General features: G+C 28.7%; 1 protein-coding gene across 1 annotated transcript in view; it reads left to right on the top strand.

The window, feature by feature from the left end:
- The first annotated feature begins 7,311 nt into the window (after positions 1–7,311).
- Positions 7,312–25,140, top strand: part of LOC107448603 (uncharacterized) — a 38,486-nt gene continuing 20,657 nt past the window's right edge. The window contains exon 1 of the mRNA XM_016063865.3: positions 7,312–7,728. Within this exon, the coding sequence (XP_015919351.2) occupies positions 7,524–7,728 (205 nt within the window). The 5' untranslated portion in view covers positions 7,312–7,523. The remainder of the gene's footprint in view (positions 7,729–25,140) is intronic.

The following is a 25,140-nucleotide window of genomic DNA, read 5'->3' on the forward strand; positions in this document are numbered from 1 at the left end:
GCAAAATTTGACTTATTTATTATATTGAATGAAATTTTGACTGAATGACTTTTGTTGTTTAAATCAGGTAATCGGGGTAGTATTTAATTTCTCTTCAACGCTCATATGAGGGCAATTCTAAAAGTACACGGTTCCTTTTGACATATAAAGCCCGTTTATACTCAATAATATCATGTCATTTTAATGATCGATCATTTTTTTTTTAACTTTCTGCAACGACTGACCATTACTCGACTACCACCTATTCTCTAAGCAAATTAAAAAAAATAAAAAAATAAATACTTGCTCGGAAGGATATTTAGCTCCGAGGTAAAAGATAGAGTTCAATACAAGGACATGAGCCGCGATGGCTCAGGGGATAGAGCGTTCGCCTTCCAATGGGGCGAACCGAGTTCGAATCCCAGTCAATACGAATTCCGTATCCGGCTTTCACCGACCACAGTGCTGACGTGAAATATCCTCAGTGGTAGACGGATCATGGGCTACAGTCCCCTTGCCGTCAGGCTAACCGTGGGAGGTTCCGTGGTCTTCCTTTCCATGTAACGCAAATGCGGGTTAGTTCCATCAAAGACTCCTCCACGAAGGCAAATTTTTCCCAATACTCGATCCAGGACTTTCCTTGTCTTCTGGATTGGGTTCAAAATTACAAGGCTGCAGAATTGAGCATTAGTAGTCGTAAACCCGTAAATTTGGGTTGGCTGTTCAACGACGGTTATAAAGTCAAATAAAATACAAGGACATAGTGGGGAGCTGCTATGACACAGACATACAAAACTATCACAACTTGCTCAAAGATACATTGAACCAAAGGAGTCATTATGTAGAAAATTAGACAAAATTTCAACTTTTTAAATAATGTAAAATTAGAGAAGATGAACAGATTTTTGAAAATAAAGAATAAGAAGAGATTAATTTTTATACTTTCTTTTGTAGTAGATGATAAAAAGCGTATCTAGAAGTCATTCAAAGGTTATAGAAGGGAATTAATTTATATATAATTATAGAGAAGCCTTATAATTATATTTATATATAATTATAAGGCTTTTGAATTAAATTCTTAAATTGCGTGGCGTTTATAATTCGTAATTTTAGAAAATAGTCATAAAAAATGTAAAACGCGGAAATGAGAAACACATTTATTTCAAAATNCAATCGTGACGAATTCCGCATTTGGCTTGCACCAACCACAGTGCTGACGTGAAATATCCTCAGTGGCAGACGGATCATGGGTTAAAGTCCCCTTTCCGTCAGGCTAACCGTGGGAAGTTCTCGTGGTTTTCCTCTCCCTGTAACGCAAATGTGGGTTAGCTCCATCAAAGAGTCCTCCACGAAAGCAAATTTCTCCCAATACTCGATCCAGGACTTTCTTTGTCTTCTGGATTGGGTTCAAAATTACAAGGCTACGGAGTTGAACATTAGTAGTCGTAAACCCGTAAAATTGGGTCGGCTGTTCAACGACGGTTTCAAAATAAAATAAAATACAAGGACATAATGGGCAGCTGGTATGACACAGACATACAAAACTATCACAACTTGTTCAAAGATACATTGAACCAAAGGAGTCATTATGTAGAAAATTAGACAGAATTTAAACTTTTTAAATAATGTAAAATTAGAGAAAATGAACAGATTTTTGAAAGTAAAGAATAAGAAGAGCTTATTTTTAAACTTTCTCTTGTAGTAAATGAATAAAAAGAGTATCAAGAAGTCATTCAAATATTATAGAAGGTAATTACTAGCTTTATATATAATTATAGAGATTATTTTAAAGGCTTTTGAATTAAATTCTTAAATTGCGTGGCGTTTATAATTCGTAATTTTAGAAAATAGTCATAAAAAAATGTAAAACACGGAAATAAAAAACACATTTATTTTAAAATAGTTTTATAAATTTCTAATGCATGTCACTGTCCGTTTAACTATCCCAAACAAGTTAGTTCCCTTTTTAATTTTACTGTACTGCATACTATAAATCAAAATCTCAGCAACGAAAACCTGCACAACAGCTTTTATTTTTTTATAATTTCCTTTTAAATAGGAAATTAGAATAAACATGAAAAGAGCAAGAGCAGTTTGACAAATGTTGACATGCAATTTTAGGTTTTTGGAATGACCTATTTGTTCAATTGAACTGGTGAAAGTTAAATAAAATAAACTTTTACGACTTCGTTGAAGTTCGTTCCGTTTATCGTAAAATCCACTTAGCCTTCTATTAGACAATAAAATTCTCATTTGCGTTTTATAGGAACAAAGAACCCTAATGGACTTTTACCTCTTAATTTGAAGACGAATCGAAATCATAAGGATAGAAATATGAACAGTCTAATTGTAGTGTTGAGTCCCCAAAAACTCTTCAAGCATTTAGGAAACAACATTATGATCAGTGAAAAAGATATTTGACCCCTGCTGTTACACACGCAATCTTGAAAGCGCTGTTTGATGACCGATTGTGGAAAGCAATTTCTGTATACTTTTTCATTTACTTAAAATATGAGCTAAAAGAGTAAAATGAATCAAGAAGATTGAACTCATTGTTTCATATAAAGAATCAAAAACTTCATTTATTTGTGAGAGGAACCAACAGTTATATTTCTAGCATTTTAAAGAAACAGTTAAGCCTAATTTATGATTCTTTCTTAAAAATAATAAACAATAATAATAATTCTTTTTATCTAGCTTAGGGTTTCCCAACAAATGGCATTTGTTTTACCAATATTACTTATTATTTGGCATATGGTATAGGTATAATTGACTCCTGTTGTTGGACACATAATCTTGAAAACGTTGCTTCATGACCGAACCTAGAAAACAATTCCTGTATTTATAACAGTCTACTTAAAATATGTGCTAAAACTGGTAAAATGAACCAAGAAGGTTGGACTCATTGTTTCATATAAAGTACCAAAAACTTCATTCATTCGTTAGAGGAACCATCAGTTATATTTCTAGCATTTTTAAAGAAACAATTAAGCCTAATTTATGACTTTTTTTCCTTAAAAATAATAAACAATAACTCATTTTATGTAACTTAGAGTTTCCCAACAAATGGTATTTGTTACACCAATATTACTCATTATTTGGTATAGGTATAATTGACTCCTTATCATTAAATCTATTAAATTGAGTAGAATGAGATGAGCCGGGTATGTAGTGAGAATGAGCCCAGAACGAAGGGAATGTAGTGAGAATGAGCCCAGAACGAACAGCATTGAGAGTCTCTAATGCAACCCCCTCTAATAAAAGGCCAAGAGGAAGGCCCGAAAAAAGATGGAAGGACTGTGTGGATGAGGATTTTGCCATCCTAAAAGTAAAGAACTGGAAAATAATTCCTGGGAGAAGGGCAGAATGGGAAAAGTTTCTGAGGAATGTCCAGGCTCACAAAGGGCTGTCGTGCCAATGCTGATAATTGACTCCTGTTGTTGGACACATAATCTTGAAAACGTTGCTTCATGACTGAACGTGGAAAACAATTTCTGTATTTATAGCAGTCTACTTACAAATATGAGCTAAAAATGGTAAAATGAAAGAAAAAGATTAAATTGTTTTATAAATCTAGAATAGAAAAACTTTTTTTTCTTATTTATTTGTGAGATGGATTAACAGATGTATTTTTAGGACTTCTGAAGTTTTTTTTTTTGTGTATTTTTATTTTACCTAGTGTACTAAAATTTTTTCCTGAAAACAATAACAATGTTATTTAAGTCAATGGTCCTTCACAAATTGTACATGTCAGTAACAGTAGTGATATGTCGTAGGATCGTAAATGGCATGCCGAGAAAAATAAATACTTTTGATTTTGAATTTTTTTAAGAAAAATATAAGCAGAAATTGAATCGTTGTTGTGAGGGGAATCTATTTAATAAATTATANATGAAATATTATTACTTAGGAAGGTGTGTATGTCAAAAATGAGAGATGAGGAAAAAGGTAAAATTTTTAGGAAGTTGCGTGTACCAAAAATGAGTGATGGGGGAAAAAGGCAAATATTTAAGAAGGCTTGTGTACCGAAAATAAGAGACGTTGAAAAAGGTATTGAATATTTATTACGGTACCTAGATAGGGGGATGGGGAAATTATATATTTAGGTGTATGGTACCTTGGAGTATGGTGCCTAGAATGGGGGGATGGGGAATATATATTTAGGAAGGTATGTATACAGAATTTGGCAGCCATTGCTGGATATTTTTCATTATCTAATATTTTATTTATTTATATTTATTTTACGTTCAGTAAATTTAATACAGATACGTATTTAAATGTTGTTGTTGACGTATGCCTGTTTAGGCAAAGGGGAGCGATTGTTCTTGTTTTCCAGTGGCGCCATCTATGGCCATGAATTCGACTTCTGCCACACTATACGTCGCACCCGTTTATAGGGCGGACCCATTCATACATCCATTCATTCATCCACAGATCGTAATTTTGACCTGAATCAGAGAACGATCGATCTCCAATCCAGTACCCCCAGAGGTCTTGATTTGTTATGGGAACATGGAGGACTTTTGGAACTCGACAGATTTAACGTGCATCAGTCACTTTACTACACGGGGAGTCTTCGGCCGGTGGGGTTCGAAACCACGAGCTCTCGGGCATGGGCCCAGTCCCCTACCGACCAGGCTATCCCGGCCCAAGTATTTAAATACAAATTTTTATTGAAAATAAAGTAATTATTTAAATATTAAAGATTCGTAGAAAAATTACCCAATTCATAGCATTATTTATATAATTAATATGAGTGGCGTGAAAAATGAATATATTAATTTTAAAATTTTCATTTACATGAAAAATGCTGTTTCATTTAAATGAAAATTATAAAATATTGTTGAATGTGTAAAATTAAGCAACATTTTAGTTTACTACATAGATATATTGCGTGCAACCATCATGATAGATTCAAATTTAATTCTGTTCTGTATAACAGTGTTCATTAGTTCAGTTGATTAAAAAAATAGTTGCTTTTTATTATTAGAATTATTTTTAACTAAAGAGATAAAAAGTCGGAAAAAATTTCAAAAAAAGCTTTTTTTTTATTTATTAAATACTGATGAACAAACATACACTGTTTTTTTAATTATTATTATCGAAAATCTACTTTTTTACAATTTTACTTAAGTCTGTGTGTCACATGTGGGTCGAATACTTACCTAACTAAACCTGGCATCATTTTCTCAAACTACTTAAATAAAATTATTAACAATAATATAAAAGAACTTGGATTATCACTAGCAATCAACCAATTTTAAAAAGAATTTATTAATCAAAATAAAATTAATTCTATTTCGACTTTTGAATTCCAGGATCTTTTCTAAAGTATTCCCCTTTCTAAACTGAAGGATGTTCGTTTGAGTTATTACTATGATTTAAAAAATAACCTTCATTGCGATTTTGATCATTGGGAAATTCTAATTAATTTTTGTCTTTTTAATAATTATCTTTACAATGGAAAATATACTTTTATTCAAATTGATGGAATACCTCAAGGATCTAATTTTTCATCTCCCTTAGCTAAAAAATTTTTACACTATTATGAAAAAAATAGTACTCTTAATATTTATTACATTTGTTTTTACATTAATTTTAATTTTTTGGATTTGGGTAAAAGAAGAAAATATTTGCTTTGTTAATTCATGCGATAAAAGAAAAGTTTTTAGTTTTAATACAAATAAACTAATTACTTGGAATTCTAATATTTCTAAAAAAACTATTTAAATAAGATTTTTATTCAAATGAATAGAATTAAAGGAATAGGTAGTAATGTTTATCTATCCTAAAAAACAAATAAAAAAAGTCTTTCAAAATGTGATAAAGAAACAAAGGATATCCAACTAAAGGAATCAAATTCTATACAAAATCATAGAATTAATTATATGTTATTCTAATTAAAATTAACTAAAAACTTCTTTGTCAATTTATATTTTTACAACTTGCAAATTTGATTCAGGCAAATCTGTGGCTGAAAATCTATGCAAAACGGGCAAATCATGTTTCTCTCTCTCTTTTTTTAAATAAATTTTAATTTTCTAAAATTATTAAAATAGTATAATTAAAAATCAACCTTAGTAATTATGAACTTTTTTGAATTATGTAGTATCATATTATTGCCTTTCGCGCATCTTTTTTCCGGCCAACACTTGGTAACGGTACAAACGGGATTCAATTCTGCAGTAAGAACGTGGTATAAAACAGAATACCTCTATTTACGCTATTAACTCCATTTGCGATTCTGTTTTTATATTTTGTAATCTGGCAATCTTATTATGCTATTATTTTAAATCATTCTTGAAAGATACCGGTTCATGTAAGTTCTCTTGAATTCGCTACTTGCTTTATAGATTTTGTTTTGTGTTTATTTTGTTTTTCCTTACATTTTATTTTCTGTTTTTTGGTTGATACATGCTTTGCCTACTGTGTTCTATTTTGTTTCAATTTTGTTCGAGTGCTCCTCACAATTTTGTATTGATATATTTTGCTTTGGTTATATTAATACAATATTAGAACGCACTCCTTTTTGCGGATATAATAATCGTGTGGGTTGGTGAAGAGATTATATCTTTTCTTTGTTTTGTTTTCCGGATTTTTAATTTCTTTCTTCTACTTTTTTTTTTTTTAGTTANTTTCTTTCTTTTTCTTTTTTTTTTTTTAGTTATCAGTTTTTTTTTTTAGTTATCATTTTTTTAAACACTTTTGAAAAATTATTTTTAATAATTTTCTTCTCTTGTCATTTTTTTTTATTAATTTCCACATTTTCTCAATATTTAGCTTATTTTATAAGTTCCATATACTTGCAGCTTATGCGCAGTTAATAAAACTTTTTAATTTTCTTCGTTTTTCTCTTTTTTTATTGTGCTACATATATATTGAACATCATTATCCCTTAATTAAGAAAATTCCTTTAATAATGATCCCGAATCTCACGAAATTTTCATCAATTCCTCGACAAAATAAGTTCTAATGAGAATTGGACTTATCTGAACTAAATATTAAAAGTTTTTCCTAACTTATCCTGATTTGGATGATCAAAGAAAGCAATCACAACCCACCTTTAAAAGAAAAACATAAACGATGCACACAAAAAACTCCGTCCTCCGTGGTCAGCGAAACGAGACGAATATCCCATTAAAAAAACCGAATATCCAGTAAACGTCCCTTAAAAGTTAGCCGGTTAAAAGAAAGAAGAAAAAAGTCAAATTTCCCACTTAACCATTCTACCGTCACACGCGAAGGCCTAAGGCGGAACAAAATATCATAAGCAGTAAACGAGGAAAACATAAAACTGAGAAAGAAAAACCACTGCCTCGCTCTAAAATCAAAGCATTAGGTTGTTTAGCGCTCGAAGAGTCGACTTCAAAGATGATAGTCTACTCAATCGCGACTTATCAGTGGTCATCTCAAACAAAGATTATTAGTAATAAGTAATATTCGGGGATGAAGACTATGACTTGGTGACTCTGACTATGACTTTGTTTTTAGTGTGTGATACAATTGGATTGGTTTAGTTCGCATTTTAGCTCATATTGTGTCAGATGAGGAGTTCCAGATACCCCGGACCGCCATCCACGCTGTCCGGGTCTTCAGCATCCGGGAGAACTTTGGTACGGGGTTCTCGTCGTAGAGGTGCACCAGCTGATGTTTTTGTACCTAATGACCCTGTTAAAACTTCATCTGGAAGAAAAACCAAAATTATACTAATATTAGGAATAGCTCTACCTGTATTGGCTTGTATAATAGGTTCGTACAGCTTTTTATTTTCATTAAATGGTCACTTAACTTGATAAATATATATATTAGGATATTTTTAGAATTACGAAGCCTAAATGAGTAAAATTATAAGTAAATTACGAAGCCCTGTCTATCTTTAATCAAAAGAGTTATTTGCATATTCTGTTATACCTAATTATATTTTATTTCTTACGCCAGGTTATCTGAATGATCCACGTGATCGTGGTAGCACGAATAAACTGCATCACCAAATTATTATGTCTAAGGTTATCTGAAACCACGTGTTTATGTTGTTTATAGTTATTTTTTTAAAACGTGTTTTTATAAAACTAAATAATCTAAAATCGGTGGTGATCGAAATAAAAAAAGAAGTTTTGAAAGGAAAAACGAATTTAGAAGAAAAACGTGACTAAATTCGTTGTGGAATAAGCGTAAAAAACATCAATATTATTATTGATGGCAACAATAATTAATTTTGGCAAATTATTAATTTAAGTAAAACAATAAATTATGTATTAAAAGACGAAATTAAAGGAGAAATGTTACCCGCTTCGCTTAAGAGAGCGTAAAATATCTGCAACTATTATTGAAGTCAATGATGCTTACTGAATTTTGGTAATAACTACTAAATTGAGATAATAAAAAATAGGCTAAGAACTGAAAAGAAAACTTAATCGAGAAAATGTACTTATTCGTTAAAGGGGAACCATAAAAAGTCGCCATGCTGTTATTGGCACCAATTATGAACAGTTTTAGTTATGGGCACTACTGGCATCAGAGAAATTAGTGTAATATTAATAGGTATCAAATATTCTCTTATAGAACGTATTTTAGAGAAAAATTTAGTGCCGAATACAGCTGCATAATTACTGTACATTTTTATTATACAATTATTATATAGATAGATAAGTAGAAAAGAAATAAGCTCGACTGTGGTAAATTTGAAATATTAAGAGTGGCCATGAGCAACAGTATTATGCCAGATAATACTGAATACAGTTAATCTTTATTTTGAGAGGATGGAGTGCTAAAACTGTGTTTTTGCTTAATCCAATAAAGTGAAGCAACCGAGAAGGGCAACAAATAATTATAAATAAATAGAAAATTGGAATAATTTTAACTTTATTATTTGCGTTGGTATTTGTTTGAAAGTTTAACGCATGACTTTGGTGTTTAACACTGATTAGTCGATGCTTTTTTCACCCCGTGAGAAGAACGGGTATTCAGCTAGTATATCATATAATTATGTCACATATGAGACGCACATAGACAATTTTTACAAATTATTACTAGAATAGTTTGTAAAAAGTACTTAGATATGAAGATATGTTTTATTTATCATCTAATCTATCAGTCATATATAAGATATATCTAGTATAGATATATCATTTAGACACATCAAAATAATTTTTTGAAAATATTCTATGACCATAGATTTTAAGCTGTGCAAATTTCGCACAACTTCCGATCAGTTGTTAAATAATAATTTGGAAATATAATGTCAAATGTATTATTTTATTCAAAAGCAACAATTTAAATGTAAAATTGGAAGGCGACTTAGAAAATTCGTTCATTATAGAAGCGTTTTTTCAAAAAAGCGTGTCAACTTTTTAAGTTTGAGTACTTTTTTATTTTATAACCATCGTCGAACAGTTTTGGGTTTACGACTACTAATAACAAGCTTAAGCCCGTCCCGCCCCCGTAAGGGGGCATCCGGGGGCACTCCGAAAGTTCGAAGTGANAAATAGTTCCTTATTATTTTATTTTATAACCGCCATTGAATAACAGACCCGATTTTGGGTTTGCGACTACCAATAACAAGCTTAAGCCCGTCCCGCCCCCGTAAGGGGGCATCCGGGGGCACTCCGAAAGTTCGAAGTGAGCGTAACAGTTCAATTACATGAACAAACATATTCAAAATTTTCAAATTAGAGTTTTAACAAATAGGTGGAATATTAAATATGAAATCCAGAAAACGGTGCTACTTAGAAATAAACTACGGAAACAAACACTACAAAGAAAATAAACAGTAACAATCAGAAGAGATATTGATGTCGCATCTTCAGTAGGGGTGCAAAGTTAATAAAAGGAAACAATTTCACATGGAAAATAAAGGATGTTTGTAACTCAGAATATAATTATGGCTGGCACAACAGTACTAAAGTTATCAAATTCCAGTAATTATTATTTTTTTTTTTTTTTAAACAGAAAGGACATATATATACCATATATAAAAACTCTAGGAACACAAGTGATTAAAATTTTCAAAATGAGGAATCACATAAGGGCAGAGATTGACAAAGCATGAGACTAAAGCTCCAAAAAAAAAACATTTTAAGAGAAAATTCAAGTAATAATCAAACCATAACAGGTAAGTTAATAAGCCGTGATTTAGGTGTATTTTTCCTAACAAGAGGCAGCAAAAGGCCATCAGGATTCAGGGAGGTGCCTTGTTACTAAACAATTTTCTTATTATTTCCTCAATTCCCTTTTTTATTTTAGGGTTTGACCAATGCTGCTTTATAAACTCGTAGGTGGTTTTTGAATGAAAAAATTTCTCTCTAATGTGCTTAAAATTTGTACACTGGATTAAAATATGTTCCCAATCCTCAACAAGCTGACAGGTACTGCACAGCTGAGCTCCCCCAAAAAACCTGGCTTGATGTTGTCCATGACAGCCGTGATTAGTTAGGAATTGATTTAAAAAGAAATTCCCCATGATTTTCCTCGTTTGAACTTTCGGGAGGAGCTCGAATGTGTGCCTTCCCTTTGTGAAGCTGTCACTCCATCTCTCCTGCCATTCAATCAATTTTTCGCGTTCCAAAGTTTTTCTTGCAGTCCGCCTGCTAGGATCTTCAAACAGGTCGACCGTTGATCTCTCACAGGCTAATTTGGCTAACCTATCAGCTTCTTCGTTGCCCTTATGGCCTGCATGTGCTTTTATCCAATGTAAAGCGATATTGTTTGTGAATTCTTGTTTTATTAAGTGGACTAAATACTCTTTAGAGTTGCTGCTTTCCAAAGCTTGCAGGCTAGACAGGGAATCCGTATAAATTGAGATATTGTCTGTAATTCTTTGTTCTTTAAGCCAACGAATCGACTGGAGAATGGCCCATAATTCAGCCTTAAACACGGAAACGTGATCAGAGATGCGAAAGGTTTTTCTTTCAACAGGTTCTCCCTCCAGATAGGCCACGAAAGCGCATCCTGTCTTAAACTCATTGTTAACTAATATTTTTGATCCATCTGTAAATAATTCTAGTCCTTTATAAGTAGGTAAATGCAGTTGATATTTAAGTAAAATTTCTTCAGCCGGATGATAAATATAAGGTGTAGGTATTGGTTTATAGATTATATGTTCTTCTTCATGTTGAAAAATATTATTAAGTTGAGCTTCTATGTTTACTGCCATATCTAGAGGAATTGTTCCAGCAAGTACTTGGAGAGAGTCAGTAGATGCAGTCTTGTATGCCTTAGTGATAGATAGTAAAGAAGTTCTTTCCATTTTTTTCAATCTATTAATGATTCTTACCTGTTGGGAAAACCAAATTTCTGCTCCATATAAGATAAGTTTCTGAGTGCTGTTTAGGTAGATGAATTTCCGAACATCAGAGCCAATCCCCCAGTCGACCCCAGAGATTCTATTTAGTTTAGCTTGAAATTTAGTAACTTTGCTATAGATAAAGTCAAGGTGAGGCAACCAGGAAACGACTACTAATGTTCAACTACATTACGACTACTAATGTTCAACTCCGTAGCCTTGTAATTTTGAACCCAATTCAGAAGACAAGGGAACTCCTGGACCAAGTATAGGGAGAAATTTGCCTTCGTGGAAAACTTTTTGATGCAACTAACCCGCATTTGCGTTACATGGAGAGAAGACCACGAAAACCTTGCACGGTTAACCCGACAGCAAGAGGACTCTAACCCATCATCCGTCTACCACTGAGGATATTTCACGTCAGGATTGTGGTCGGTGTAAGCCGGATGCGGAATTCGTATTGACAAGTTATCGCTGGGAATTGAACCCGGTTCACCTCATGGGAAGGCGAACGCTCTATCCTCTGAGCCATCGAGGCTCAAACTTGAGTACTGTTAAAAAGAGAGAAGAAAAAGTACTGAGAAGAAAAAAATAGATATATAAGGGTATTAATTAGTCAATAGATATTTCAATTCACGCAGATTCAAAAACAATTACAATTTTCAAACAATAAAATCAACAATATGTAAACCAACAATATATTATAAAACCAACAACAACAATATTAACATTTTCAAGCACCAAAATCAATATTAAGTGCTGTATATAGACTACTCCAATTATTAAACAATCAAACCTATAATTAGTGCTATAAAGTGACAATTACAATTTTCAAACAATAAAACCAATACTATATGCTATATAGGGACTATTCCAATAATCAAACAATCGAACCTATAATTTAGTGCTATATAGAGACTATTACAATTTTCACACAATAGAAAAAAAAATTAAGTGCTATATAGAGACTATTCCAATTATCAAACATTGAAACCAATATTTGCGCCATATCCACTTACTCCTCCAATTATCAAACAATATTTTGTGCTATATCGAGACTATTCCAAGAATCAAACAATGAAACTAATATTAAAAAATATATGTATGTTTGGAATTTTTTTAAATTAAACAAAAAATAATATATATAACGTATTATGTAATATGTTTGAAATTTCAATTCGTAAATTTTCTTGTATTACATGCAGTTTTTAGCACGCATTTTAAAATTATGATTATTTTTAAATCAATTAAAAGTAAAGTAAACAATGTAAAAGATATAATTTAAGAAGCAACTATAAACTATAAAACTATATCAAACTATAAAATAATAAGTCAATAAAAAATGCAGTAGGTATTATCTTTTTCTCTTGCAAAAAAAAAAAAAAGAAGAAAAGAAACAGTTGACATAATTTTTATTTTATTTTATTTATTTATTTCAAACTTTCTTACTCGAATCAAGGTTACTTCTATATTAATAAAACATATTACTTAAGAAAACATAAAATTATAGAATAAATTTAAATACTGTTTAAAAAATATAAATTTTAAAGGAATAGAAAATTTATAAATCTAAAATAAATAATAAAAAAACGTGTAAACAAAAATAGGATATTTATAAATATTTCTATGGCTATTTTCATAAGTCTGAGACATAAAAGAAAAATTCAAAAAGAAAAAAAAGATTCTTATTCAAGCGAAACATTGTTGTCAATATTTGTCACGAAATAGAACTAAGTTCCGGTATTTTCACACTGTTATTAACATTAAAAAAAAAAAATAGATTTCAATTTGCAAACTAATGGGCGAAAAGGTGTAAACAAAATATCAAGAGGTTGCAAAAAAGAAGCGCAGGTTTTTTTTCAATTTTCTTGCAAATTAAATTGCAATAAATGCCAATTTGTATAAAAAATTGTTTAGTTAAGTCTTGAATTGACGAAAAAAGTTTTAATAAATTTTTTATAATTAATTTAATATTTTATAGGTTGCTATAACGTTACGTTGAAAAATTTTCTTTTATTTTCATCACGTTAAAATTTTTTCTTTTAATATCGATTTTTTTCTATTTTTAAAGTATAAAGTAAAAAAGCCTGTTATGCGTAAAAATATTGAATTTTTGAAAAAAAAAATATTCGTATACATTGATAATTAAATATAGCATCCATTAGGAATATTTGGCAAACTTTCGAAAATTCATTTTGTTTGTTTTGTTTTTGTTGTTTGACCAGCATAATAACTATTAAAACAAATGTATCAGACCTGAAAATTGTGCCGTAAAGTTTTTAAGCGTTGGTAAAATTGAACAAATTTCCACTTACCCTAATTGTTTTCAAAATATCACTTTAAATATTTTAAGGAATTGGTTGCAGCATCTTCCAAGTTAATAACTATGTTGAAACTGACTGCAATAAAATTTTTTTTAAATATTTAGTAGAAATAAAATGTTACTTTATTTTACTGCATTATGTGCAGTAGTAAAACAGATACAATAGTAAAACCGTATACAATAGTAAAACTATTTACAATACAAAACATACGATGCAAGATTGGACAAAATCAGTTTATTTAAAAAGATGATAAATATAAAATGAAAAAATATACACGTAGTTAAACGATTTTTGTAATTTAGTTTGTCTATTCTAAGTTTCTAATTCTATTCTATTCTATTCTAATTCTAAATTTTATCACTTGGTTTAAAACCGACTTGTTTTTTATCGGGGCGAAAGCCGCCGATAAGATATGAAGTATTATTTTAAGTTACTATACATTTTGAAAGTGAGAACTATTTACAATATGTAAGAAAACTACTTACAATAGTAAAATTATTTACAATATGAAACATACGATAAGAGATTGTACAAAATTAGTTTATTTGAAAAGATGCTGTGTTTGTATATTAATAAAAAAATATACTCGCAGTTAAACGATTCTTGTAATTTAATCGAAGTTTCTATCTATATTAAGTTCCTAATCCTATTCTATTCTATTCTATTCTAATTCTGAATTTTATCACTTGATTTAAAGCCGGATTTGTTTTTAAATCGGAGCGAAAGCCGCCGAAAAGATATGTAGTATTATTTTAAATTACTATAATTTTTGAAAGTGAGAACTATTTACAATATGTAAGAGAACTATTTACATTCTATTCTATTCTATTCTAATTCTGAATTTTATCACTTGGTTTAAATCCGGATTTTTTTTTAAATCGGAGCGAAAGCCGCCGAAAAGATATGAAGTATTATTTTAAATTACTATAATTTTTGAAAGTGAGAACACGGACGCTTTAGAAAAGATTAATATCTGTAAAAAACGTTTTATAGGTCATGTTAGAAACTAACCACAACAATTTTCTAGATGTTCCTCATAAGAAAGTCACTGAAAGGTTGACGCCCTAACTATTATTTGATGACAATCTTAACATGTTTAAGATATCAACATTATTTTAAACGTAAGGCGATAGCTCTAAGTGATAAGTAGTGTCAAAACACAGGAAACTCGGCTAGGGAGTTCTTGATTTTTTTAAATGTTTATTTAAATATTAATTATAAAAACTCATGATTTTCTAAATGGTAACTTTTAAATCAAGACGAAATTTTGTTTGAAAATTGTCCAAGTGACATGACGATATTCAAATCTTAAGAATATACTTATTCTTACGATCTAAATATCTTAATCGTTATTAATGAATTAATATTAATTATACAATAAATCTTAACAAAACAAAAGAATTGAGCTATTAATTTTCCTTTTTTAACGAAAAGAAGCAGACAAAAGAACAAGTCGAACAGCTGTAACATAAAAGAGCCATCTTGTTAATTAACAACCAGCTGGCGCTGATGTTACTGGTCAGGTGGCTTGCATAAGTTGTCTTCATTTCCTCGAACTGAAAATATCACATTTTTAACTTATAAACTAATATTAAATGAATCAATTTAATGGCAAAACTTATATTTGATTGATTAGAGCTGCAAGCTAGCACATCACTTATCTGTCTATCAAATTCTAAGAAAAACTTTTTTTTATTTTTATTTGAAAAGTAGCGCGTGATTTGATCGTGATAGAGGCTATTAAAGAAAAAAAAATTGTCGTGTCTTCGAGCATTTACACATATAATTTAACATGTTGTTATTTTATGTATATTTATCGTTTTGAAATTATAATTTCCGCATCTTTGACAAGGAAAAATACAATTTACATTATGAATATTTATAAGCTATTGTATATAAAAAGTTTTTCTCAATATATTTTTTGAATAAATTTGAATTAAACTAAAATGATTTTTTAGGCGATTGAGTATAAAAACAATTAGAACTAACCGTTTTAAAATTAAAAAATATATAAATATAATTTTCTCTTAAATTTAAATTTCCATAACCTTGTAAAATGAACTGTTTTTATTATTTGTGTAGGAGTTTAACTGTGATTCAAATATTTTTAGATTATTGATCAACCACATAAAATTGTATTAATTAAATGACTCAAATGACATTTCAAAATTTAAGAGATGATTTAATTACTTTACGGTAAATACTTAAAGGAAAAAGTATGAAATCAGCATAAAACTCATTTTATTTAATTACAAAGTAAGGATTAAAAGATTTTTGCTTGTACAAATTGTGTGGGATTTAATTTAAAAATGAATTAAAAATAAACTAATTCATTAAAATTTAATGGTTTATTATATAAATTTAATTAAATTGGTTGAAGAATTGCATTGAAATTAAAAAATCAAATTAATTAATATAATTAATTAATGTAATTAATTAATAGTATGATATCATTTCTCAAAGAGCAGAAGATAACTATTTCAGAAGATTTTTTTTTTCCAATGCCCACCTGTGTTAACATCCGTCAATTCAGGCATATACAGGGCGATTTTGTTGGCCTCTCTTTCAGGGGCACCATATTAGTTGGGCCAACGTCGCTCCCACAGTTAGGACAGATAGTACAGCGAAGGAAAGAACATCCTTGGCTTGCCCAGGATTCGAACCCGGAACATTTCTGATGCAAGAACAGTTCCCTGCCCCCTACACAGGCCGGTCGGCAATTTAAGAACATGATCTCAAGAAAAAATATTTATCTATTTTAAAAACAAAGTAAATTATAAAAATACTATCTTTAAAATGAGAAATTATTCTTCCATATTTCCTGGTTTTTATTTGCGGCTCTTTTAATCGGAAAAAAGTATTAAATTTCAGCAAACAGAAATGATAAAAATAAAGGAAATAAGGAATTTTTTAAATCCATTCTTAAAGAAGGTATTGATAAGCGTTTTAAATAAAATAAAAATTGTAGATCTCAGATTAGTGATGGATGATNCCAGACATTTTGTGAAAGTTTCTGTTCTTGTAAAATTGTGAAAAACTATTCATAATTTGTGAATATAAAATAAGCGTTAAGTAACATTCTTCCAACCAGGGTCCTGTTATTGCAAAAATTGCTAAAAACCTTTTAAAGAAGTTCTTAAATTGTAAATAGATACAAGATTTTGCTCAACAATTGCTGATACTAAATTAGAGATGCAACATACAAATATTCTTCATTTAGCCTACGCTGCTCAACACAGAATATTCAATTCGGACGAATAATGGAAACAAAATCACTCACATTTTTAATAATTTCAATTGACATATTTTAAATAACACAACTTAGTAATGTATCAATTTTAATGTGTTACGCATTAAGTAAAGTTAAACAATTCCTAAATTTATAATATTTTATTTAAAACATTGCTAGAAATTAATTTTTAATTAATTTTTTTCATAATAGTCTATTAATTAATTTTATAAATAAATATAAATTGATCAATTATTTATTTACAAAAGAATAATAATTTAATTATTATAAGAATGCGCACACGATGTTTGCAAAAGTAGAAATATTTTCTTAGAATACTACAATTGGAATTTAAACTTAGGGAAACTTAGTTTGTCTCGAACCTTCTTTCTTCCTCCCCCCGAGAAGGATTTATTCTATTAACAAAACAAGAATGAGGATAATCAGATTTGTGAAGGGTCCGATTAAAAGATAAATTATTTTGTGAAGCGTCGTTTTTATCAAAATATATTCTGTGAAGCGTCCGTTAACGGACCAAAATTTCTTCTAAACAGACCCCTGATAATAATAAATTTAAAAAAATTGGAATCATTTTAACTTTATTATTTGTGTTGGTATTAGTCTGAAAGTTTCGCGTATGAGTTTGTGGTGTTCAATACTGATTAGTTGATGCTTCCCCCCCCTCCACGGAAGAAGAACGGGTATTTAGCTAGTATATCATATAATTATTGTGACATATAAGAAGCACATTGAAAATTTTTACAAATTATTAGTAGAATAATTTGTAAAAAGCAATTCGATATGTAGATATGTTTTATTTATCATCTAATCTATCAGTCATATATAAGATATATCTAGTATAGATATATTTAAACACATCTAAATAATTTTTGGAAAATATTCTATGACCATAGATTTTAAGCTGTGCAAATTTCGCACAACTTACGATCAGTTGTTGGATAATAATTTGGAAATGGCATGTCAAATGTATTATTTTATTCAAAAGCAGCAATTTAATTGCAAAATTGGAATGTGATTTAGAAAATTCGTTCATTATAGACGATATTTTTCAAAAAAGCGTGTTAATTTTTTTAAGATTGAGTACTTTTTATTTTATAACCGTCGTTGAACAGTTTTGGTTTTACGACTGCTAATGTTCAATTCTAATGCCTTGTAATATTGAACGCAATCCAGAAGACAAAGGAACTCCTGGATCAAGTATTGGGAGGAATTTGCCATCGTGAAAAACTTTTTGATGAGACTAACCCGCATTTGCGTTATATGGAGAGGAAGACCACGAAAACCTCCCACGGTTAACCTGACAGTAAGGGGACTCTAACCTATGATCCGTCTACCACTGAGGATATTTCACGTCAGCACTGTGGTTATCGACAAGTTATCGCTGGGTATCGAACCCGGTTCACCTCATGGGAAGGCGAACGCTCTATCCTCTGAGCCAGCGCGGCTCAAACTTGAGTATATAAGGGTGACATATAAGGGTGTTAATTAGTCAATAGATATTTCAATTCGCGCAGATTTAAAAACAATTACAATTTTCAAACTATTACAATTACAATTTTCAAACAATAAAACCAACAATATATAATAAAACCAACAACAACAATATTAAAATTTTCAAGCAATAAAACCAATATTAAGTGCTGTATATAGACTATTCCAATTATCAAACAAATAATTAGTGCTATAGAGTGACTATTGCTATTTTCAAACACTAAAAACAATATTAAGTAGTATATAGAAACTATTCTAATTATTAAACAAACAAACAAATAATTAGTGCTATGGAGTGACTATTACAATTTTTAAACACTAAAAACAATATTAAGGGCCTTATAGATTCCAATTATTACACAATCAAACCTATAATTTGTGCTATGAAGCGGCTATTACAATTTTCAAACAATAAAACCAATATTAAGCGCTATATAGAGACTATTCCAATTATCAAACATTGAAACCAATATTTACGCCATATCCAATTACTCCTCCAATTATCAAACAATATAAGCAATATTTTGTGCAATATAGAGACTATTCCAATAATCAAACAATGAAACTAATATTAAAAAATATATGTATGTTTGGAATTTTTTTAAATTATATAAAAAATAATATAGATAACTTATTATGTAATATGTTTGAAATTTCAATTCTCAAATTTTTTGTATTTCCTTCGTTACATGCAGTTTTTAGCACGCATTTTAAAATTATGATTATTTTTAATTCAATTAAAAGAAAAGTAAACAATGTAAAAGATATAATGTAAGAAGCGTGTTATCAAACTATAAAATAATCGGTCAATAAGAAATGCAATATGCATTATCTTTTTCTCTTGTAAAAAAAAAGAAAGAAGGAAAGAAAAAAACAGTTGACATATTTTTTATTTAATTTAATTTATTTCTTTCAAATTCTCTTACTCGAATTAAGGTGTAATTCATCAACATAAAATAATTAATTTTCATATTATAAAACATATTGCTTAAGTAAACCTAAAATTATAAAATAAACTTAAATACTGTTTAAAAAATATAAATTTAAAAAAAATATAAAATATATAAATCTAAAATAAATAATGAATAAAAACGTGTAAACAAAAATAGGGTATTTATAAATATTTATGTGGCTATTTTCTGAGACATAAAAGAAAAATTTAAAAAAAAAAAAAAGATTTTTATTCAAGCGAAACGATGTTGTCAATATTTGTCACGAAATAGAACTAAGTTCCGGTATTTTCACACTGTTATTATCATTAAAAAAAAGAATAGATTTCAATTTGCAAACCGATGGGCGAAAAGGTGTAAACAAAATATCAAGAAGTTGTAAAAAAGAAGCGCGGGTTTCGTTTCAATTTTTTTTTTTAAATTTTCCTGCAAATTAAATTACAATAAATACCAATTTACATTAAAAATTGTTTAGTTAAGTGTTGAATTGACAAAAAAAGCTTAAATAAATTTTTTAAAATTAATTTAATGTTTTATAAGTTGCTATAAATAACATCACGTTAAAACATTTTCTTTTAATTTCGATTTTTTTCTATTTTTAAACTATAAAACTAAGTAAAAAAGCCTTTTATGCGTAAAAATATCGAATTTTTTTAAAAAAAAGCTATTCGCACGCATTGATAATTAAATAAATTTTTAAAAATAATTTAATGTCTTATAAGTTGCTATAAATAGCATCACGTTAAAAAATTTTCTTTTAATTTCGATTTTCTTCCATTTTCAAACTATAAAACTAAGTAAAAAAGTCTTTTATGTGTAAAAATATCGAATGTAAAAAATAAAAAAAAACTATTCGTATACATTGATAATTAAATATAGCATCAATTAGGAGCATTTGGCATACTTTCGAAAATTCATTATGTTTGTTTTGTTGTGTAAGCAGCATAATAACAATAGAAACAAATATATCAGACCTGAAAATTGTGCCGTAAAGTTTTTAAGAGCTGGGTAAAATTGAGCAAATTTCTGCTTTCCTTAATTGTTTTCAAAATATCACTTTAAATATATTGTAAGGAATTGGTTACAGCATTTTCCAAGTTAATAACTGTGTTGAAACTGACTGCAATAGAATTTTTTTTTTTTTTAATATTTAGTATAAATAAAATGTTACTTTATTTTACTGCATTATGTGCAGTAGTAAAACAGATATAATAGTAAAACCGTATACAATTGTAAAACTATTTACAGTTTGAAACATACGATGCAAGATTGGACAAAATCAGTTTATTTAAAAAGATGATAAATATAAAATGAAAAAATATACACGTAGTTAAACGATTTTTGTAATTTAATTTGTCTATTATAAGTTTCTAATTCTATTCTATTCTATTCTAATTCTAAATTTTATCACTTGGTTTAAAACCGGCTTGTTTTTTATCGGGGCGAAAGCCGCCGATAAGATATGAAGTATTATTTTAAGTTACTATACATTTTGAAAGTGAGAACTATTTACAATATGTAAGAAAACTATTTACAATAGTAAAACTATTTACAATATGAAACATGCGATAAGAGATTGTACAAAATCAGTTTATTTGAAAATATTCTGTGTTTGTATATTAATAAAAAAATATACTCGCAGTTAAACGATTCTCGTAATTTAATCGAAGTTTCTATCTATTCTAAGTTTCTAATTCAATTCTATTCTAATTCTGAATTTTATCACTTGGTTTAAAGCCGGATTTTTTTTTTAAATCGGAGCGAAAGAAGCCGAAAAGATATGAAGTATTATTTTAAATTACTATAATTTTTGAAAGTGAGAACTATTTACAATATGTAAGAGAACTATTAATAATTGTAAAACTATTAACAATATGAAACATGCGATAAGAGATTGTACAAAATCAGTTTATTTAAAAATATTCTGTGTTTGTATATTAATAAAAAAAATATACACGCAGTTAAACGATTCTTGCAAGTTAATCGAAGTTTCTATCAATTCTAAGTTTCTAATTCTATTCTATTCTATTCTATTCTATTCTATTCTATTCTAATTCTGAATTTTATCACTTGGTTTAAATCCGGATTTTTTTTTTAAATCGGAGCGAAAGCCACCGAAAAGATATGAAGTATTATTTTAAATTATTATAATTTTTGAAAGTGAGAACTATTTACAATAGTAAAACTATTTACAATATGAAATATGCGATAAGAGATTGTACAAAATCAGTTTATTTAAAAAGATACTGTGTTTTTACATTAATAAAAAAATATACACGTAGTTAAACGATTGTTGTAATTTAATTGAATAACTATCTATTCGAAGTTTCTAATTCTATTCTATTCTATTCAACTCTATTCTAATTCTAAATTTTATCACTTGGTTTGAAGCCGGATTTTTTTTTTAATCGAAGCGAAAGCCGCCGATGAGATATAAAGTATTATAATTTTTGAAAGTGAGAACACGGACGCTTTAGAAAAGATTAATATCTGTAAAATACGTTTTATAGGTCATGTTAGAAACTAACCACAACAATTTTCTAGATGTTCCTCTTAAGAAAGTCACTGAAAGGTTGACGCCCTAACTATTATTTGATGACAATCTTAACATGTTTAAGATATCAACATTATTTTAAACGTAAGGCGATAGCTCTAAGTGATAAGTAGTGTCAAAACACAGGAAACTCGGCTAGGGAGTTCTTGATTTTTTTAAATGTTTATTTAAATATTAATTATAAAAACTCATGATTTTCTTAATGGTAACTTTTAAATCAAGACGAAATTTTGTTCGAAAATTGTCCAAGTGACATGACGATGAAAAGATATTCAAATCTTAAGAATATACTTATTCTTACGATCTAAATATCTTAATCGTTATTAATGAATTAACATTAATTATACAATAAATCTTAACAAAACAAAAGAATTGAGCTATTAATTTTCCTTTTTTAACGAAAAGAAACAGACAAAAGAACAAGTCGAACAGCTGTAACATAAAAGAGCCATCTTGTTAATTAACAACCAGCTGGCGCTGATGTTACTGGTCAGGTGGCTTGCATAAGTTGTCTTCATTTCCTCGAACTGAAAATATCACATTTTTAACTTATAAACTAATATTAAATGAATCAATTTAATGGCAAAACTTATATTTGATTGATTAGAGCTGCAAGCTAGCACATCACTTATCTGTCTATCAAATTCTAAGAAAAACTTTTTTTTATTTTTATTTGAAAAGTAGCGCGTGATTTGATCGTGATAGAGGCTATTAAAGAAAAAAAAATTGTCGTGTCTTCGAGCATTTACACATATAATTTAACATGTTGTTATTTTATGTATATTTATCGTTTTGAAATTATAATTTCCGCATCTTTGACAAGGAAAAATACAATTTACATTATGAATATTTATAAGCTATTGTATATAAAAAGTTTTTCTCAATATATTTTTTGAATAAATTTGAATTAAACTAAAATGATTTTTTAGGCGATTGAGTATAAAAACAATTAGAACTAACCGTTTTAAAATTAAAAAATATATAAATATAATTTTCTCTTAAATTTAAATTTCCATAACCTTGTAAAATGAACTGTTTTTATTATTTGTGTAGGAGTTTAACTGTGATTCAAATATTTTTAGATTATTGATCAACCACATAAAATTGTATTAATTAAATGACTCAAATGACATTTCAAAATTTAAGAGACTATTTAATTACTTTACGGTAAATACTTAAAGAAAAAAGTATGAAATCAGCATAAAACTCATTTTATTTAACTACAAAATAAGGATTAAAAGACTTTTATAAACCAGCTTGTACAAACTGTGTGTGATTTAATTTTAAAGTGAATTAAAAATTAACTAATTCATTTTCAATGAATTAGTTAATAGTTTAATTGTTTATTATAGAAATTAAATCAAATTGAATAACGAATTGAATTGAAATTAAAAAATCTAATTAATTAATATTATTAATAATATAATAATAATGTAATTAATTAATGCAATTAATTAACATAATTAATTAATATTATAAATAATATGATATCATTTCTCAAAGAGCAGAAGACAACTATTTGAGAACATGATCTCAAGAAAAAATATGCATCTATTTTAAAAACAAAGTAAATTATAAAAATACTTTCTTTAAAATGAGAGATTATTATTCCATATTTCCTGGTTTTTATTTGCGGCACTTTTAATCGGAAAAAAGTATTAAATTTCTGCAAACAGAAATGATAAAAATGAAGGAAATAATGATTTTTTTAAATCCATTCTTAAAGAAGGTATGATAAGCGTTTTAAATAAAATAAAAATTGTAGATCTCAGATTAGTGATGGATGATTTAATTTACTTTATGATAAAAAGAGTTAGAATATCCGTAATTTATTTCCCACCAATGCAATAATCTTCTTTATATAATGTTCTTATATTCTTTTACTTTTGAAAGGAGTTATGGAAAAAGCGTTTTTTTCCCACGATTTAATTTAAATAAAATAATAGCCCTGAATATATTTTATGTTTTGTACGATTGACTTCATTAATTCTAACTGATGATTTTTTCAAAAATGAGTTTTGAACATATTTGATACACTATTAAAAATTCCGAACCTCATTGCACCAAAAATTAGTATTCATTTGCTGGCTACATAAAATGGAATTCAATTTTACCATATTTTGGTATTTTTACAAGTTCCAAATATCAGTAAAAGCTCGCACCAAAAAGAGGTGTTTTGAAGAAACAAAATACATTTTCATTTTTTTTCTTTTACAAAAGCATAGGAAGGTTGCATCATTATTAGGTATTTTTAAAGGTCAGGGTATAGCTATTTACCGTAACAAAACTATTTACCGTGAGAAATTATTTTATGACATACCTCTAACCATTTTATACCGTTAACCAAATTTAAAAAGGCAACATAAAAAAAGAACTTTAATTCATACAAATAAGCCATTTACCTAACTAAATATGTAGAAACTTGAAACAACATGCATTAGTCGTCCCGATACACCGAGACCGAGTTGTAAATAAAACATGGCGTCGTGAACAAATACCGTTTAGTTTACAGTCACCGTCAAAGTTTTGTGTCTTTTACCAAATTTTGGTGCAGTCAGTTGCACCGTGGAAGCATTTCTCGATCATACTTCACAATTTATGGTGCAACTGAAATAAAATGATCTTTCATTTAACTAAACTTTGGGATAATAAGAAACTTCGCACCAAATACTGGTTAAAGATTTACCGAGTTTTTTTTTACAGTGTATACACATAGAGTTTAATTTAACTTGACAAAACGATAAACATAGATACTGAATGGCCTAAAAGCTACTGAAAAAATTATTAAACCATATGCCCAAACAAAAAATTTAAAGAATACGATTAAAAAGATTTTCTCATAAAAATGAAAAAGTCAATTACCTTGTTATTTAAAAAAATAATGATTTTTAAAACTAGAAAAGTATTTGATACTCCAATCCTCCCTCTGGGGTAATGCAAATACGTGGTAAAATCACACAAAGAAAAAAAGTCTGGTAAAATTATAAATTTTTCTGTAAATTTTACCACGTTTATTACCAAACAGCATGGTAATAAAACCATATTTTATCGTTAATTTTATCAAAATTCATCACCAAATCGTTTGGTGAAAATTATTTTTTTTAATTTTATTTTATAACCGTCGTTGAACAGCCGACCCAACTTCATGGGTTTACGACTACTAACGTTCAACTCCGTAGCCTTGTAATTTTGAACTAATCCAGAAGACAAGGAAACTCCTGGATCAGTACCCCCAGAGGTATTGATTTGTTGTGGGAACATGGAGGACTTTGAGACTCGACAGATTTAACGTGCATCAGTCACCATTTACT

Source organism: Parasteatoda tepidariorum, chromosome 8 (genome assembly GCF_043381705.1).
Source record: "Parasteatoda tepidariorum isolate YZ-2023 chromosome 8, CAS_Ptep_4.0, whole genome shotgun sequence".
NCBI lineage: Eukaryota > Metazoa > Arthropoda > Arachnida > Araneae > Theridiidae > Parasteatoda > Parasteatoda tepidariorum.